General features: G+C 33.7%; 4 protein-coding genes across 7 annotated transcripts; 1 reads left to right on the top strand and 3 right to left on the bottom strand.

Moving 5' to 3' along the window:
- LOC127241780 (HVA22-like protein a) lies at positions 1–1,971 on the top strand. Of its 3 annotated transcripts, none has more exons than XM_051260992.1 (5): positions 1–256; positions 394–420; positions 513–635; positions 1,508–1,691; positions 1,773–1,971. In XM_051260992.1, the coding sequence occupies exons 1-5, from the start codon at positions 192–194 to the stop codon at positions 1,860–1,862; spliced, it is 489 nt and encodes a 162-aa protein (XP_051116949.1). In that variant the 5' UTR covers positions 1–191; the 3' UTR covers positions 1,863–1,971. The 3 variants fall into 3 exon arrangements, with proteins under 3 accessions (XP_051116949.1, XP_051116948.1, XP_051116947.1); XM_051260990.1 differs by having other exon boundaries at positions 5–256; positions 1,445–1,691; XM_051260991.1 differs by lacking the exon at positions 394–420 and having other exon boundaries at positions 3–256; positions 1,445–1,691.
- A 41-nt stretch (positions 1,972–2,012) lies between these two features.
- LOC127241779 (succinate dehydrogenase subunit 5, mitochondrial) lies at positions 2,013–5,397 on the bottom strand. The gene is made up of 4 exons (XM_051260988.1): positions 5,133–5,397; positions 3,657–3,967; positions 3,388–3,573; positions 2,013–2,268 (listed from the first exon to the last, which is right to left on the bottom strand). Exons 1-4 carry the CDS (start codon positions 5,278–5,280, stop codon positions 2,212–2,214), a joined length of 702 nt encoding a protein of 233 aa, XP_051116945.1. The 5' UTR covers positions 5,281–5,397; the 3' UTR covers positions 2,013–2,211.
- A 1,243-nt stretch (positions 5,398–6,640) lies between these two features.
- On the bottom strand, positions 6,641–10,188 carry LOC127241747 (microtubule-associated protein RP/EB family member 1B-like). 2 transcript variants are annotated; one of them, XM_051260942.1, is made up of 9 exons: positions 9,782–10,188; positions 8,355–8,423; positions 8,177–8,263; positions 7,983–8,089; positions 7,746–7,894; positions 7,588–7,661; positions 7,253–7,366; positions 7,064–7,109; positions 6,868–7,002 (listed from the first exon to the last, which is right to left on the bottom strand). In XM_051260942.1, exons 1-8 carry the CDS (start codon positions 9,887–9,889, stop codon positions 7,065–7,067), a joined length of 753 nt encoding a protein of 250 aa, XP_051116899.1. In that variant the 5' UTR covers positions 9,890–10,188; the 3' UTR covers positions 6,868–7,002; position 7,064. The 2 variants fall into 2 exon arrangements, with proteins under 2 accessions (XP_051116898.1, XP_051116899.1); XM_051260941.1 differs by lacking the exon at positions 7,064–7,109 and having other exon boundaries at positions 6,641–7,002.
- A 4,874-nt stretch (positions 10,189–15,062) lies between these two features.
- LOC127241713 (cytochrome P450 94A2-like) lies at positions 15,063–16,616 on the bottom strand. Its single transcript, XM_051260885.1, has one exon. The coding sequence runs from the start codon at positions 16,614–16,616 to the stop codon at positions 15,063–15,065; it is 1,554 nt and encodes a 517-aa protein (XP_051116842.1).
- Between the last annotated feature and the right edge of the window lie 1,452 nt (positions 16,617–18,068).

Raw genomic sequence — 18,068 nt, 5'->3', positions numbered from 1 at the left:
TATTTATTCCCCGAACACCCAACCCAACCCAGCACAACACTAGAGTCCACAGCAGCAACCGCTCCACCGACGTCCTCGATCTCAATCCTCTAATTCCTTCAACTCGCCGCAATTTCTCCGACGCACTCAGCTCCGGCGCCGTCGACCACACTTCCTAGATCTACACCTATCGCAGCATTTCGAGTCAGGAGATGGGAGGATCTGGAGCAGAAAGCTTCCTCAAAGTGCTTGCGCAGAATTTCGACGTCCTCGCCGGGTACGTTTACTATTAATTGTGTTTCGAAACTTAGTTTCTCAAACTATTAGGTCTTTGGGGAAGGATTTCGTGTTTTCGAGCTTTTTAAGTTATGGAGTTTCTGATGTGTTTTGTGTTATGTTGTTCGAAAATCGCAGGCCTGTTGTTAGCCTGGTTTACCCTCTGTAAGTTGAGAGCCATTCCTACTTGACTCATCTTCCAAGTCAATTAGATGTTGATGCTTTTGTTTAATGTTTTGGTTAATCTATTGGTGAAGATACGCTTCGATTCGAGCCATCGAGACGAAATCGCCGATCGATGATCAGCAATGGCTAACCTATTGGGTGCTCTACTCCATGATCACTCTCTTTGAGCTTACTTTTGCCAAGCTCATTCAATGGTACGTACGTATGTATGTATCCATTATTTTGTATCATAGACTAATTTAGCCTAGCAAGTTCTGACTCAAGCAAAATCAAAATCTAAGGGTGTGTTTGTCCGTGAAATAATTTTGATTTTGAATAGTAAAATTTTAAATTGAAATAATTGTTTGATAAGATATAAATATGTATTTGAATGTAAAATTAAATTTTAATTAAATATAATAAATGAAAAATAATTGTTTGATTTGATATTTTTGGAAGAAAAAAATTATTGGAATAGTAAAATCATAATCAAAGTTTCACAAGTAACCGCACCCTTTTGAGTAATTAGGGATGGCAATGGATAGGGGTAATGGGTAGGTGTAGATCCGACCCCGACTCTATCCATTTACTCGGATATGGATCGTGTCTTTGATAAATTTTTGAGAGTCGGGTCAGGTCCACAGTTTAATAGGGTGGTGGCTGCGGCAGGGATGGAGGCGTCAAGACGATATTAGTGAAGATTTATATCTTTTTTGTATATATATTTTTTAAAGTTATTTTTTTAAAATAGTAAATATTTTTTCAGATAAGTTTGTATTGAATTTTTTTAAATATGGCGGGTCCGACGGGTCTGACAAGTAGGGTCTGAGTGCATACGGATTCGGGTACATTAGGGTCTGGGTGGGGTCTTGGTTCATCTATACCCGACCTATACCCTTCCCATTGCTATCCCTATAAGTAGTGAAAATTTCTCGAGCATTGAATTTCTCGATGCAATTGGATAATAGAGGATTTGAAAAAGCAAAAATTCGAGAAATGTACTAACCTTACGATTGCGCCATAGGCTACCGTTCTGGTCATATGCGAAGCTGATCTTCACTTGCTGGCTGGTGATTCCATACTTCAGCGGCGCAGCCTACGTGTACGAGCACATTGTCAGGCCGTATCTAGTCACACGACAAAAGAGCGTCAACATATGGTACGTACCTACCAAGAAGGACGTGTTCAACAGGCCGGACGACATCCTGACTGCCGCTGAGAAATACATTCAAGAGAATGGACCGGAAGCTTTAGAGACGATGATTCACAGGGTACGCACAAATCTTTTTCCTATCTAGAATCGATCTTTGATGCTACATCATCCGTCAACTAGATTTCGCTTCTCTATGCAGTCTAAGAGGGGGCCGGCATCGAGCAGCAGTATTCACAATCATTCGTACTACGACGACAACTATAGGTACGAGGAAGATTACAGGTACTAAATCATGTCTATGTTCTAAATCTTGTTTACGACGTAGCTGATGATAATGTAATAGCAAAATAGTTTTCATGGCCGCGCCAAATTAATAAAATTACTTCTATTTTTCTAAACATTGATTGCGATGAGATGGTTACTTTGATAAACAACAGCATAATAGTTATTGGAAATGTGATTCCATCGAAAGGATCAAAACATTTTGCAAGTTTTTATTCGAAAACAGAAGAGAACAAGCGAACAATAAACTAGTAGCAGAAATTTCTCGGCAACGTTACCGTCACTTCTTTTGCAACGAACAAACACTGCAGGCGACGCGGACAAGAAAAAATTCAAATATTAGGTACCCCTAATGTTTAGGATCTTTGCTCTATATAAGAACCGGAGAGCCCAGAAGTCCCCAGGACAGTAACCTGCATTGTATCGATAAGAACTGTGAGATAAAATAATATATTTGTTATAGGAACTGTAAAATATTACATAGTAAAAAGAAAGTGAACAAATTCATAATGCAGACATTCTTCCAAGGTGCATATTATCGATGTGCAATAAACAAACAAGACATATGAAAATGACAGTTTAAATGTTGCGTAAATATTTTCACCTCCTAAAAAAATAATCACATTCGAAACATAATTTCTGATTAGAACATTGCATCTAAATTTTAATTTTCATTCAAAAAAAAAAAAAAAAAGTATCACATTCAAAATCTCATTTCTGACTAAAATATTGCATCTAAAACATTCAAAATCTAATTTCTGACTAAAATATTGCATCTAAAGTGTAATTTTCATTTAAAACAACACATTCAACGCCTATTCCCCATTAACAAAACTTCATAAACAATTTGGCTTTGTTCACCCAAGCCAATTTTGGATTACGATTCCCCATAAATAATAAAAAAAATATAAAATAAAGTCAAAAAGTAAAAAAAAAAAATAAAAAAAATCAAACATTCAACTCAAAATAATACTACTCCCCCATTTTTCCATTTTAGTCCGTCCTATAGCAAAATATTCATTTTTTTTTTCTAGTAACTGTATTATCTATCTAACGTTACAAATGCCCTTACATCTTACAATATATTATACAAATACCATTACTTTTATATCACAAGGTTATTTAGTCATTTCTACTTTATTCTTACTACATCCCAATAAAATACTAATATTCTAAAACTACGTGCAAAAAGCAAATGAATATCTAATTATGGGACGAAGGTAGTATATTTTATCTTTTTAACACAGTGCCCGATACTACACATAAAAAATCAATCTATCCAAAAAAGATGGTGAACATGACCTATGGAAATGATGGTTAAAATGTTGGGCATTAATCCATGTTAAAATATTTTCACCTTCTAAGAAAAACTACATTCGAAATCTATTTCGGACTAAAACATTGCATCCAAATTCTATTTTTCATTCAAAACAACACATTCGACCCCTATTCTCCATTAACAACATTTCAAATCCAAAACGCAAACAAGCACACATTCGTCACATTAAATCGACAAAAAAAAGGAACCATACCTTTCCCCACGTGGCATCAAGGCCAGCACACCTCATCTTCAAGTGTATCATCTTCGATCCCAACTCCATCTCAACCTTCTTCTTCAAATAAATTTCATCCGGACCAAATGAAGCCAGATATGCGTTATATCTGTTAAAGATCGTCTTCAAAGCATTGATATATTCATCTGAGAGTGGTTTCACATCCTGTCGAAAAGTATAAGATTAGATGGACACCAAACAAGATCAGGCTCAACCAGAACCAATGATTCCAACAGAGTTCAAGTTACCTCGCCAGTAGCCCCGATAGCATCATCAAGTTCCATTTTTAGCGAGATGACCATCGCTGAAAACTCCTCAACTGCCTCTGCAGCTCGAAACACATTTTTCAGGGCTTCCTGGCTAGCCTTGTCATCGCTGTTTTTGGTTAATGCCTTTTTTACGTCCTCGTGTACTGCAGGCGGGAGTTCATCCCAGTATGCGGCCATTAAATCCTTAAAAGCATTTTTAACATCTGGGTCTTTAATATCAGGCATTTGCGAAACCTCTACACTGAAAGAACGTGTGCCCCCAAGGCGTAAACCAAAAGGAGGCATGCGATCTACAACAAAGGGCGTTGATAGTACATGAGAATATGAGGATCAACAATTTCCACAAGTCCCAAAATTTTTCTAAGAGTCGGGATTGTGCAGGAATCAAAATGATTAGACAAGGTCTGAATAAGCTAAACATGAAGAAATTAACAACTAAACATTCGGCATTGGAAAATTATCAACAAGGGGGTGTGAAAAACTGAAGTCAAATGCAAAAGATGGACGTTCGATCTCATTATCCAAAATCTAGAAATGCAAGAACACATTCAGGAATCAAAATGATTAGACAAGGTCGGAATAAGCTAAACAAAAGAAGAAATAAACAACCAAACATTCGGCATTGGAAAATTATCGACAAGAGGATATGAAAAACTGAAGTCAAGTGCCAAAGGATAGACGTTCAATTGCATTATCCAAAATCTATAAATACGAGCTAACATATTCCTCCTAAATCATGATACATAAGCGGGCAATTGGGAATTAATGATGAAATAGGAATTTATCGACCAAGGCAACATTGTTACAAAAGCAACTTTTTGATCATCCAACAAAAATGGAAGATCTGGGTACTCTCGTAGTCCTTATCTATCCCCTCCCTATCCTCTACAACATAAACGAAATGCACAAACATAAGCCACAATAAAAAAAGGTTGTCGATATAGCTTTCTTTTATACACTGAGGCTTTGGAATAAGACTAAATTTAATCACAACTTCTGCAAAAGCAATCAGCAGACATTTATGCATTGCTAAATTTCAAGAAGAAAAGTTTATTGCCTAATCGCTTTTTCCAGATAAAATAGTGAAGAACTGTCAGTTTCAACAATTCATTATTATAAGGCAAAAAGGATATGTGCTTAACCCTGCGCTGTAATTTTTCTAAGAATTCAAATCAATAATAACGCTGCGATTCAGTGTACATTCAGTCGTCAATACAAATCCTACTGCATATCTCGTTCGTAATTGTTGTTTATCAAATCCTATTTCGCAGTATCACAGTAATCGCCAGTAAAACAGGAGAAATTTCACCAATAACACATACGATGAATTACATATTACAATAAAATCACCAAAGGGGAAAAAGAAACATGAGTGCACAACCGCAAGATTCAATCCAGACTAAAGAAAACATAAACGAATTATATATATATATTGATTGGTGAAAAATAAGGTACTTTGATTAGGCGAAGAGGCGGGGAGCGGAGCGGAAGAGAAATGAAGGCGGCGGACGGCGGTGCCGGCCGCTGCAGCGGAAGACGAAAAAATTTGAGATCGGCGAACGATTGACCGGCACAACGATCTCATCAGCATCATTTTCTCCATTTCTCAATTCCTACGATTCCTTCGAGCAGCTCCTGGTGGCAATCGACGGCTAAATTTATCAGAGCTTTCGACCTGTGGATTGATTTCGATACTTCTCTTCTATTCCCGTAGGCTTCCAGTTTCTCTTTTCTTTTAATCTTTTTCATATTTTCAATCTCCCCCAACAAAAGTTAAATATTGCACTTCAGTATTCAGGTATTTATTTATTCATTATTATTTTTAAAGTTTGAATTTTTAATTTTTTATTTAAATAATAATTAGATATAATACATAATTTGAATAAAAAATTTTCATAAAAGATCTGTATTTTGCTTCTCCTCCAATTTGGAAATTTTGGAGACAGAAAAGATGTATATATATATATATATATATTTATAAATTTATTGTTATACCTTTCATATCATATAGTAATATATACAAAAATTATATTTTACGTATTTTATAGTTAAGTTTAGTTATGATACTTTTAAATTATACTCCCTCGGTCCATTTGCAAGGGTTACATTTATTTTTGGCGCGATGTTTAATAAATAATAGTATTTTAATTATAGTGAATAATTAAAAGTAGTGTAATGATATTTTTGCTTTTACTTTTTTTTCGATGTGATGTAAATTAAGAGTATTTGTGGAAAAAAAGTAGGGTATTTAATGAAATGTAAACTTTGTAATTGGACATCCCAAAATAAAAACTTGTAAACTTTGTAAGCGGACGGATGGAGTATAATATAATTGAAATTACAAAATAAATTTTTTTTATATAAATCAAATTAAATTTATTTTAATTTAATCATCGAATTAATTCAATAAAGCCGTGTAGTTTTAATTAATAAATAAAACATATACATATTTATTTGATTTATTTAGTACTACAAATGATATTTGTAGTCTAATTTGCTCCCTCAGTCCATTAAAATTAGTCTATGACAAGGAGATTAAAAAATAATGAATATTTATTGAAAAAAATATAGGTAATTAGAGATATTTTTGAAAATTTGTTAGAAATTTAAAGTAAATAAAAATAGAATATAATAACATTAGTGATATTTGTTGTAAAAAATATTGAATAAAAAGTAATAATTAAATATTGATTTGCTGACTTCCACGAACTAAAAAAAATAAGAATAATTTTGACAAACAAAAGGAATATTATAATATAGATGGCTAGAGTGGTGTTGTCAATTTATCCCGATCAGTCCATATAAAACAAATCTTCTAGGATATTAGATTCGGTTGAAATCCGCTCAAAGCTCAAACCAATAAGTCTATGGGTTCCTAAGTTATAAAAAAAACAACAAAAATATTGTAGCATATATTGTGTAGAGTAAGTCATGTATAGCTATCTGCATTTTGTTCTATACATATAAAAAAAAAAAAAAAAAAAGGAAAAAGGTACAAGACAAAGATAGCCCTCCTGAGTGCGAGTGCTTGTTAAAATTTGTCCATACAAAGGTTTTTGCAAACATGATGATCTAAAGTGCTGTTGAAGCATGAGAAGAAGATTCAGGGAAATGTTACCAATGAAAGCAGAACATGTTATAGCCTCTCCTTTCGAAGAACATCGAACAAGACTTTAATGTTTTCGACTACCATTCACTGATCATCCGAGGAAGATTTTGTTTGTTCGATGGTGTCGAGCGATTCAGCCACGATTTCTTGAGCCTCTTCGAGGGCAGACTCTTTGTCGTCAGCGGCGTAGAGTATCTTCTTTACGGCCAAAGTTATCTGAAACAAGCGCAGTCAGAAAAAAAAAAAAAAAAAAAAAACATCACTATGAATAATAAACCTTAAATGTGTTCACAGCTAATCCTGTTTCGATCCTTCGACCAAGTCTGAGGGAACAAAGAATATCGCAACAGATAAAGGATCATCGACATCCATTGTGTAAAAAATCATGATTAAAAAGATCGTCGCAGAAACTACAAAGCAACTGATATGCAGTAAAAATGAAATGATTTAGTCGAGCCATTCTTACTGGAATGTTTTCTAATTCGGGTGTCTGACAAAGTACTTCAATGTCGCGTAGTTTCGCAAAGTAAAAGTCTCGTTCCTTTTCTAATTGATCCACAGAAAGCCTGAGGTCCGAAACCTGTATTGCAGGTGAGTTCGTGAATAGGAAAATAAACGATCGCTAATCAAATTTTAAAATGAAGCAAAACCGTACTCTGTTTATATTGACATTTTTGAAACTTTTGACACTATTCATAATTTTTTTCCTCTTACAAAATCACATCATATACCAATTTTTACTATTTCCAAAACTCCAAAACTTCTATCTAAACGGATTATACAAAAATGTAGCGCTACTACCTCTTGCGTCAACGCTTGAATTTCCGATGAAGAATTGGCTCCAAAAGCTGCACCATTAGACCTCTGTTTGGCGCCTAAGAACAAAGAAAGTCAGAGGAAGAAAAAATTGCCCAAAACTAATCGGGAAAAGGAAGTCGGAGGAAGAACTGAGGTATTACTCAGGGATCGACTAAGAGTCGAAGAATCTGCGTCACACGAGCCAGAATTTACAGAATTGTTTGGTTGTAATGACTTAGAGTGCTTTAGTGAAGCCTTGGTGTTCCTCTCCTTCCCACCTTTAGCTCGGCGCTCGACAGGATTGTAGTTCCTGGGGAACTTAATCCAAATATTACATAATTTGTCGAATAATATCGAGTTACAAAAAGTGACTAGCAATTACTTAAAAGGAGGCATACTCGTTCATGAGGCCACCATTCACCGAATCACAGTAACGTTTCATCCATTGTAGAAACTCCAAGTTGTCCAACGGTCGTGCTTTCACGAGTTTATTAACTTCAATGTGCTATGAAGGTTTAGATAAAGAATCACATTTTTGCGAAACAGAAAACTGTTCAGAAAGTTCTAAAAGAACAAAATTGCGAAGGACTACCTTGTCGATTTTTAATTTGTTGAAGACCTCCTGAAGTACTTTGTAGTTCTGGATGTAGTCGTATTCGGTCTTAGCATCGAAGTTCACCTGTGAAATAGGATTATTAGTAACACCTAAAGAAAGTACGGATCCGATCAAGAAAAGCTTCATAAAAATCGAAATAAAAACAATTTTGCACCTTGTGCATCGGAACAACTCCGGGATAGATCATGTCCATCAGCTGAACATGCACGGCGCCGGAAGCAGCCTAAGAAAAGTGATTTTTAGCCGCAATGTAATACGATGAAATGTTACGCAAGCAAGCTTGCATTTTAGAGCAAGTTTCGATGCAATAAAACGTATGTAATAAAAAACATAAATATATAAAACTACCCCTATGTAATTTGTGCATCGCGATCATTCATGTATTTTGATAAATTCCCAAATGCATCTCCGAAATCCAACACTCAAACTTAACCGACTAAAAGTATTGCATCTCAAGCTCAATTGATCATAGAACTTTCATATGCAAATCATTTTCGTGCGACTGAAAATGAGTTGTGGCACAGCATGACACAAGAATTAACGTAAGCGTAAATAGTACACCGCCTAAGCAATATGGAATCGGTTTTCTCATCAGAGTTGTCCTTAAGCCTCTAGATGAATGAAAACATAATCACAATCGCAGTTCTTCCATGGTTATTGCAAGATACAAAGGCTGTCGAACGTCGTGTATCTTTCTTTTACAGACACATACACACCTATACACTCTCAAGATGTAGAACTTATTCTCTTTACTTATATTTTCGTTTAAAAAACATACCACACATGAGTGCGTTCATTTTACAACTATTGTCGTTTTTTCTAGCTTTCAACTATAAAATTACTCTATTTCTTCTCCCAAAACATAACTGAAGGGCTTTAGTCAATCAATGAAAAATAAGTAACTTGGCTTCCATCGACGACATCCAAATCACTATTCAAACAGAAACTCACAACCAAACGCACCCAAATTGTCATCTAAAATTTTATAAAAAAGCCTATTTTCAAATTTTGATTCAAAACATCTAATACCTACTTATGTTTATATCAAACATCTGTTTTCTATTCAACGTTTTACTATTCCAAAGCAAAATATTGCCAGCAACCTAACTTTGCTATGTTTACATACACATTTATTTTAATTCCGACACTATTCGTAAACATTAACTTTATCTCGATCAAATAGCTATGGCTTTTCACAAAACATCTCATTAAATACCTAAATTCTTCAAAATTCTAAAAACTTCTATGTAAGCGAGCCAAATCCTTGATGAATAGAATTTATTTCAATGTAAGATTAAAAGCAGAAGACATGAAGCTAACTTCCAATGGTCAAAAGAATGAACAAAAACAAAATGCAGAAGGTATACATATAGAACACAGATGGAATCAAACCATTCCAGAAAAATCAAATGAATGGAATCAACAACCACATGGAATTCTCAGATCGCCACATTCTCTCCACATCACAAAGCATCGACAATAGGAAAATTTAAGCGAAAAAAAAAAAAAAACAGAAGAAAAGGCCCCAACCACCATAGAAAAACGAATTAGATTCCAAATTCTCTGCAGCTCATTCTTTACCTCTTCAATACGAGAGAGATTGAGCTGAAGCCTCGAATTAATCCACGCAAGAAGTTCATTTCTCCCCACAAAATACGCACTATCCATCATACCAATATTCGACGCCATTGTTCAAAAAATTACAGCGACTTATCAACGAAGATGACAACCGCCTTCACAAATTTTCACGATTACAAGCGAATGCAGATACCCAACGTTCTTTGATTCTTCCAAATTTGGGGAAAGGGGGGAAAATGGAGAGCGGTTTCGTAAATCCAAAAACAAACGGTTTTGAATTCAAAAAACCAACGGGCTGGGCATTGATAATCTTCGGTTGAAGTTACAGGTCTACGCGAAGGAAATCGAAGGGGAAGGAGCAGACGAAATCGCAGAAAATTTATGAACGACGAAAATTTTGTGGTTCGACGAAAAATTTAATCGAAGGGCAGGCTGTGCCAGCGACGCTTGTTCCTTGTGAAAGGGTGCATCAGTTTTGGGCAGTCCTGGGATCTGGAGTCCTCAATGAAATGTTAGTTCATTGTGGTGTTGGAGTCCTCGGAGTGCGTGAAAGTGTATTATTCTGGAGCTGTGCCTGTCATGTTGTTGTCATTCGTCAAGTTCGAATTTCGTTTTATTTTATTTATTTATTTCAAGTGGATAAAATATGACGTGCATTTTAAATAATTTTATAATTGCTACGGGTTAGTGGTCTCTGTTTTAATTAATTTAATTTAATTTTAATTTGGGTATTAATATTATTTTGGTTTGATTTGAATTTCGAATCCTCTAATATTAAATCATATTTTTGTATAGGGCTAATTGTTCAAATAATTCATTGATCCGGGATAAATTCGCTTAATTAGAGTTTGGTAATCGATTCTGAAATTGAAAAAAAAAATAATTGGTTCGAGTTTAGTAGAATTAGATTTGTGCTTAAAAAATAAATTCTTCTCTTTTTGTTTTTGATATATTATTTTTTGGCGAAATTGTGATCGATAATATAGTGAAAATTCTTTATGTTGGTTGACTATACATTTTTTGGTGATTACTTGTATTAATCTTGGAATGTATTTCTTTATTACTCTTACGAGAAAATTATTCGAAATTATATTTATTCATTGGTTATTCTTAATTGTGCAATTTTTTGGGTTATATTTGTGTTAGTATTGAGAATTTAATGAGTTGAAATACATGTGAGATGTACAGTGGTTATTAATAATATGATTTAAGCATATGAATATCAATAAATTACAGGTGGATGTGCCACATGTCCGGATTAGATAATGACATAAGTAAACGAGTTTGAGTTTTATTTCGGGTTCAAAGGTCTTGGTCGTGAACGTCAATTTAGGCTTGACTTTGGTGAATTCTAGACTTAACAAAGTCTATTATGCTCTGGAGCAAGATCGAAACAAAAAAATATATTGTTGAAGCCCAACAAAATATATTCCTGTGAAGTAAAAATAAAATCTAAAATTATAATTACATGCATGTATGATAAATGATTATTTGAGATTAAAAAATTTAAATAATATATTAGTTGGCCCCGAAATCAATTAACTTGCACACAATAACAACAAACTCAACTCCACAATCAGACTACAAAATCTAGCAATGCAACCTGGTTGTTCGTTCTCATATCAGACTACAAACACATACACTGATAACAAAATGATACTCAATTCGGCCAGCCTACACCTGGGATCCAACCCAAACTCATTACAAACTCATCAAGGAACGAATGAGGGCTTAGAGAATTACAATTTTAGATGTTTTCCTTGTATATCTCCAACTATCTAATTCACTTAACTGCCAAATTGGTTACAAAAAATTTAGATTTTCTATATTGATGATTCACCAATCTGTTACACACGTTGTTTCTGAGACCACAGTCACTAAAGACAGGTTTTTGGGTCAATAATAAAAATGTGCGCATTAATAATCTTTGGCCTCAGGTCGCGAAGATCCAATCTCCTCCTGCAACTCAACCAAAATTCATTTGAGCAAATAACTAGCAACAATAATTATGATTGAAATTAAATCCGATGTTTATGGTTGAACGTTACGGAGTTTAATCATTGTTGGTTACCGACGGTTTTGGTTCGGACATTTACTATAGTGAGATTTCTATCTAGAAAATTTACTCTCCCCTAAGGGTGGAGGTGCTCCAGTTATACACTTTTTGAAAACTCTCATTTTGTTCTAATATCCTGACATAGCTCAAATATCTCATTTTAGTTCGTCGGAGTTTCGAAATATTGGAGTGTCACCTAATCTGCAAACGATACATTGCTTAATCATTGAAACATTACGCTACAAATCGAAGGCACTATCAAAACATATTTATTTTGCGGAAAGATGTTTCTATCTCGATTTGACGTGATTATCGAATTTATTTCGTTAATCATATTTTTGCAATATAATAATTTTCTAACATTATTATGTCATATTAGTTCATGTGTTGTATTCGTATATATTCAAAAATCTTGTACTGTCAAATTGTCAATAATATATCTCATGTATATACCACATATATTATATGTGCTGTCAGCATTGTATTGAAAAATTATAGTCATATAATAGTAACAACCACCATCTTAGGACTTTGTATAAAAGTAATTACATGAAACGAAATACATGCATGACGATTAACTAGACAATTCAGGGAAATGGCCCTATACATCATAATGAATTAAATCAAATGGTAAGAATGAAATGACAAAGAAAATGAATTTAATAAAAAAATAATAATTAATTCTTTTATTTTATAAAATGAAAAATTAAGTTAAAAAATATATAAAAAAAAAGTACGGCAATTTGGATTAATCAATAAAAAAAAAAGATTAATAGGATAAGAGAGGTTTTTAATCCATAAGAATCTACGGAGAAATATTATTTATGATTTTTTTTTTGTTTGAATAATAAATTAAAATGTGATGCTTTGTAAAATTATATTTTAATATAATTTTTTAAAAAATTGTAAAAATTAAATACTTGAATAATTAATGAAATGTGATGTTTTTTTAAAAATTGAAATAATATAATTTAAGAAATTATAAATAAAAATAATACTCCCTCAATCTCATAACAAAATATCTATTTTTTCATTTTAGTCCGTCCCATAACAAAATATTAATTTCTTTTTTTAGTAACTGTACTATCTACCTAATATTACAAATACCCTTACAATTTACAATATATTACACAAATGTCATTACCTTTATATCACATATTTAGTCATTTCTACTTTATTCCTACTGCATCACAATATAATTACTAATATTTCTAAAATTATGTGCAAAAAATAAATGAATATCTAGTTATAGGGCGGAGAGAGTACTAAAAATAAATAAATATACTGCTTCTACATTCAAATTTTCTCTTTTTTTTTTTTTTTTCCTGAACATAAGAGAAAAATAAAGATAGAAAATAAAACATTTTCAAACAAGAAATATTTTTATTTCTCTCTTCCTATTTGATAGTACCAAAATCAATAAATCATAATATTAACTGCTAAATAGGCTTTTGACAAAAGCAACAGAGATTAATATATGAAATATGTATTGACAATGTTGATCAATTTCCATAATTGTATTGGTTTGAGATTCTATATACTACTAATATAACTTGATTTTTTTTTTTTTTTTTTTTTTTAGGATTTTTATATGATATAATTTTGATAATCTTATAATTATTTGATTTTACTTTTTATTGTGCATGTTGTTATATATTATTTTTAAAGGGATCAAAGGAGGAAAAATATGTAAATAAAATATTAGAAAAATATTTGAAACAAAAAGAGTATTTCATTAATTAATGTGTCACAATATTAATAAAATATAGAGAAAAAATTAAAACAAGTACTATTGAAATTAAAATTAATCAATTTTGATCGCATTAAAAAAATTATCAATTTTAGTTCCAAATATAAATATATTCAATTAATTTTGATATCACTATTTCAAAATTAATTATAATTAATGTCAGGGGACAAAGAACAATGACATGTAGTTGATTTGGACCAAAACCAAATATGACCATGTATATATATAGTTAATAATGAAAAACATAGCCGTGTTAAACTACAACACAGTCGTGCTCAATTTATTAGTAAAGAAGAAAGCTATGCAGGAATCAATTTACTTTTAATATCAAAGTAACACATAAATCCTAACCGAATTGCTATTGAGGTGAATCGATGGCAACTTATGATTTACGAACTAATTACAATAAATTTTCAACAATTTCATGATCAATTAGGATCTATTTCATAAATTCTCCTCAAGAATCGAACAAATTAGGAGATTAAAAGAACACGGCGTGAATTGATAAAGAGACCGGAGCTATCGTAATAGACACAATTGAAGAGGGCATGGGTATTGCGCTTGCTCAAAGGCGACAAATTACCAGTTTCTGCGGGCTTCATCTCCATCAATAAATCGAACACAGTCGTGTTCAATATAACTCGGCTGCAGTGGCGGAGGTCTCTGCCATTACATTGACTGTATTGTTGGTTTTATAAATTGTTTATCTGTTCATATTTGATTATTTTTTACCAAATTAATATTTTTATATTAATTGAATACGTTATATATATATATATATTTCTATCAATTTTCTTTAAAATAATAATAATATCTACATTTTTGACCTCAACTAAACCTTTAATCCTTTCGGCGGAACAATTCTGGCTCCGCCACTGCTCGATTGTGTTGGTTCAGATCAACTATACGTTATCCTTCTTTGCATCTACGTCATCAATTACAATTAGTTTTTAAATAGTATGACCAAAATTGATTAAATTTATTTATATCGATACTAAATTTAATGAATTTTTTTTTAATTGGACCAAAATTAATGAATTTTTTTTAATTAGATCAAAATTTATTAATTTTAATTTCAATAGGACTTATTTTGATTTTTTCCTTAAAATATATATTATATATTCTCAGTCCACTCATATAATATATACTTATATTTCTATTTTGAATTATTTAATTATAAATTATTATTTCTAGTAAGTATAGATTTTTTTTTTCTTTTTTTTTAAATAACTTTATTTTATTATCAAATTTTTAAATTTACATCAAAAACAAAAATATTTTATACAGTATTTAACTATTCACTGCAATTAAATTTTGAGCTAAAAAAAATTATTTCTAAAATAGACTCAAACCACGACGAAAAATAAAAAATAAAAAAACTACTAATTATTGTTGAGAAATAGTATAATTTTATTGTTTGATAATATATTGTGAAAAAAAAAAAAAAAAAATCAGCATGAAATTTGAACAATGATTTTCTACTTAACCCTTGCTTCCAATCTCACAGGCAAACCGTCTTCCATTCTCGCCGTCAACGTCTGGATAAACACCGGCTCCGCCCCATCCGCCGCCACCGGCACCACCCTGAACCGCCGCAAGACCGCCGCGACCACTCTCTTCATCTGAATAAACGCCATGTCCTTCCCCAAACATATTCTCGGCCCGCCTTGGAACACCGGAAAACTGTACTCATCCTTCCCCACAAATCTCCACTTTCCGGCGCCGCCGCCGCCGGCGTCCCTCTCCAGCCACCGCTCAGGGCGGAACTCCGCCCAATCCTTCCCCCACACCGCCTCCGCCCGCCCCATAGCGTACGGATGGTAGACCACCACCGCCCCCTTCTCCACCACCGTCCCGTCCGGCAAAACGTCGTTGTTTTGTGCCGTTTTCGGATCCATCGGAATCGGCGGGTAAAGCCTCATCGTTTCGCAGAGAGAAGCGTGCGTGTAAACCATTTCTTTAACTTCCTCGTACGCTGAAACTCCCGACGTGTTTTCGATTTCTCCGACGACCTCCTCCTCCACGCGCCGGTGGCGCGACAGCAGCCAGAAAAACCACGTCAGCACGGCGGAGGTCGAGTCCCTTCCGGCGAGTATGAAACTTATGACAATATCTGTAACGAATTCCTCGTCGGTGTGACCTGAGCTCAAAAACCTCGACAGAAGATCACCGCCGTCGCCGTCGCCATCGCCGCCGCCGTTTGATCGCCGGAAAAGCTCTTCCTTCTTCGCCCTGACGATTTGGATCGCCGATTCCCGGACATGGCCGACGGCGATTTTGAGCTCCCTCTCGGATCCGACATTTAGGGCTTTTTTGATTTTCCACAAATAAGGGAAAAACGCCTGGAACCTGTCGCCGGAGAGCTTCATAGCCTTTTCAAACGCGGCGGCGAAGCTCACCGGCGGCAGCGACGGCGACGGCGAGAGGTGTCCGGGATCATATCCGAATGCAATTTTGCAGATATTATCAAACCCTAATCGATGAAGCACGTCTTGTAAGTCCAGGACCGCCGCGGCGGCGTTCTCCATGACCGGAATCAGGCGTCCGGCGATCATCGAATCGACGACGTTTTCGACGAATTTCCACAAAGATTTCGTCTTGAATTCGTGAATTGCAATCTGTCGCTGGAATTTCCACATCTCCCCGTCGGAATTGAAAATTCCGTCGCCGAGGAAGTCTCTCAAAGTCCCCCGGAAAGCTTCCCCTTTACTGTAATTCTTGAAATTGGACTTGAGAATGTGGCGGACGACGGCGGGGTTCGCCGTGAAAATGGTTTTCCGGCCGAAAGGGTGGCGGAGCAGGAAAGTCAGCGTCGGGGTGGAGGTGACGATCTCCGATGTCCATTGGACGAATTTTTGTTGATTTTTCCAGATGGATAAGATCGATCCGATTATAGGATAAGATTTAGGAAGCTTGTCGGAAGAAGACAGGGCGGTTTTGGGCGTCGATTTTAGTTTCCATAGGAAGAAGTAAACTATAGGAATGGCCATGGCGGCCATGGCCGAGGCTGCAATATGGAAATTGATCAGCATGTCTGGTTGGAGATTTTTTATTTTGGGAAGATAAGAGAGAGTGGGGTAATAAATAAACACAATATTGGAAGATGTTTGTGTAGTAGAGCTTCATTTTATTGCAATTTATTGTTGTATTTTAGATGTACTCTAAACCCTTTTTATTACGACATAGCATAATGCAGCTGGTACTGTTGAATTTTATGTATCAATGTGGGCATTAGTTACTGTGCTAACCGCAATGAGTGTACACTGTACTGTACTGACAACACACTGAAATAAAATTTAACAGCATAGCAGTCCGCAAGGATGATATGTGCTGCGGAGAATGAACTTGTGATCGCGAGGTTATGGCTTCAAACTTCAACACCTTCAGGTCCACCTGCCACACACATGGTTCGCCTTGCCTTATTGGACCTAGTTTGCAGGCTATTAGGTTCGAGCAAGGATTTATTTAGTGCGCACGTAGTAGCATTGCGGATTCCCACGTTATTAAAAAAAGAAAAGAAAAAAGTAACAGTTCTCCGCCAATAGTAATATATTGTGTTGTTGTTAGTATATTGCGCATTGTTCAACATAGTGCCGAATTTAAGACCACATATATATATATAACATACGACAATAGTTCATAAATAATACTGCCTCCATCTTATTTCAAAGAGTCACTTTTTTCTTTTTTTACAATGAATAAAAAAATAATAGTATTTTACTAATCAATGAAAATATACAAAATTGTTCTATATTTTTGCCTTTATAAAATACAAATAAAGTAATGATTTATTAATGCAATATATATTAATAATATATATATATATATATTGAGAGAGAACATACAGCACAAAATAACAATTTATATAACACATAATCTCTCTCTTCACCCAACAATTTTTTTTTATAAATATTTGACTTTTAGTAATAAGTATTTGAATTTTATTTTTTTGATTTTTTTGACTTTTATTAAAAGTATTTTGTATTATTTATTATTATTTTGAGGAATTGAAATTTAAAAAATATTATTGGATGAAGACCCTCGTTTATTAATTCTAAGTTATATACTTAATTAGCATACATAACAATTCCCTTCAATAGGACTAACTGTTTTGCAATTAAAACTTAAGTTGGTATTTTTTCATTAAACTATTGTCTATTTTTTTTTAAAAAAAAAAATGAGATCACCTGAAATTATTTATTTTCATTTTTATAATTAAATAAATATTTATATATATATATTTTTTTAAGTTTGATTTTTGGTATAAATATACAATTAACATAAGATACATTAGACAAATATTGTGTGACAGACAAGACTAAAATATGACAGGAGAGTCTTGAAAATTTCAATTATTATTTGGTTATAATTTTATATATTTTTTTTAGAAAAATCATTAAAAATATAATAATAAATCGAACATAATTAAAATACAAAATTATGAAATTCCAAAGGCTAATACTATATATAATTCTTGGACTTAT

This window comes from Andrographis paniculata, unplaced genomic scaffold (assembly GCF_009805555.1).
Source record: "Andrographis paniculata isolate CXL003 unplaced genomic scaffold, ASM980555v1 Contig83END, whole genome shotgun sequence".
Classification (NCBI taxonomy): domain Eukaryota; kingdom Viridiplantae; phylum Streptophyta; class Magnoliopsida; order Lamiales; family Acanthaceae; genus Andrographis; species Andrographis paniculata.
Note: the sequence above shows the minus strand (reverse complement) of the source record. Positions and strands in the feature narration are given on the sequence as shown.

What these genes read in the sequence shown, in the direction of transcription:
- LOC127241747 (XM_051260941.1), bottom strand. Translation starts at nt 9,889, where the DNA reads ATGGCGTCGAATATTGGTATGATGGATAGTGCGTATTTTGTGGGGAGA. An exon ending in GAGTTGTTCCGATGCACAAG is followed by an intron (nt 8,264 to 8,354) that starts GTGCAAAATTGT and finishes CCTATTTCACAG; the next exon opens with GTGAACTTCGATGCTAAGAC. An exon ending in ACAAATTAAAAATCGACAAG is followed by an intron (nt 8,090 to 8,176) that starts GTAGTCCTTCGC and finishes AAACCTTCATAG; the next exon opens with CACATTGAAGTTAATAAACT.
- LOC127241780 (XM_051260990.1), top strand. Translation starts at nt 192, where the DNA reads ATGGGAGGATCTGGAGCAGAAAGCTTCCTCAAAGTGCTTGCGCAGAAT. An exon ending in AATTTCGACGTCCTCGCCGG is followed by an intron (nt 257 to 393) that starts GTACGTTTACTA and finishes CGAAAATCGCAG; the next exon opens with GCCTGTTGTTAGCCTGGTTT. An exon ending in GTTAGCCTGGTTTACCCTCT is followed by an intron (nt 421 to 512) that starts GTAAGTTGAGAG and finishes CTATTGGTGAAG; the next exon opens with ATACGCTTCGATTCGAGCCA.
- LOC127241713 (XM_051260885.1), bottom strand. Translation starts at nt 16,616, where the DNA reads ATGCTGATCAATTTCCATATTGCAGCCTCGGCCATGGCCGCCATGGCC.
- LOC127241779 (XM_051260988.1), bottom strand. Translation starts at nt 5,280, where the DNA reads ATGGAGAAAATGATGCTGATGAGATCGTTGTGCCGGTCAATCGTTCGC. An exon ending in CTATCGGGGCTACTGGCGAG is followed by an intron (nt 3,574 to 3,656) that starts GTAACTTGAACT and finishes ACTTTTCGACAG; the next exon opens with GATGTGAAACCACTCTCAGA. An exon ending in TTGATGCCACGTGGGGAAAG is followed by an intron (nt 2,269 to 3,387) that starts GTATGGTTCCTT and finishes GATACAATGCAG; the next exon opens with GTTACTGTCCTGGGGACTTC.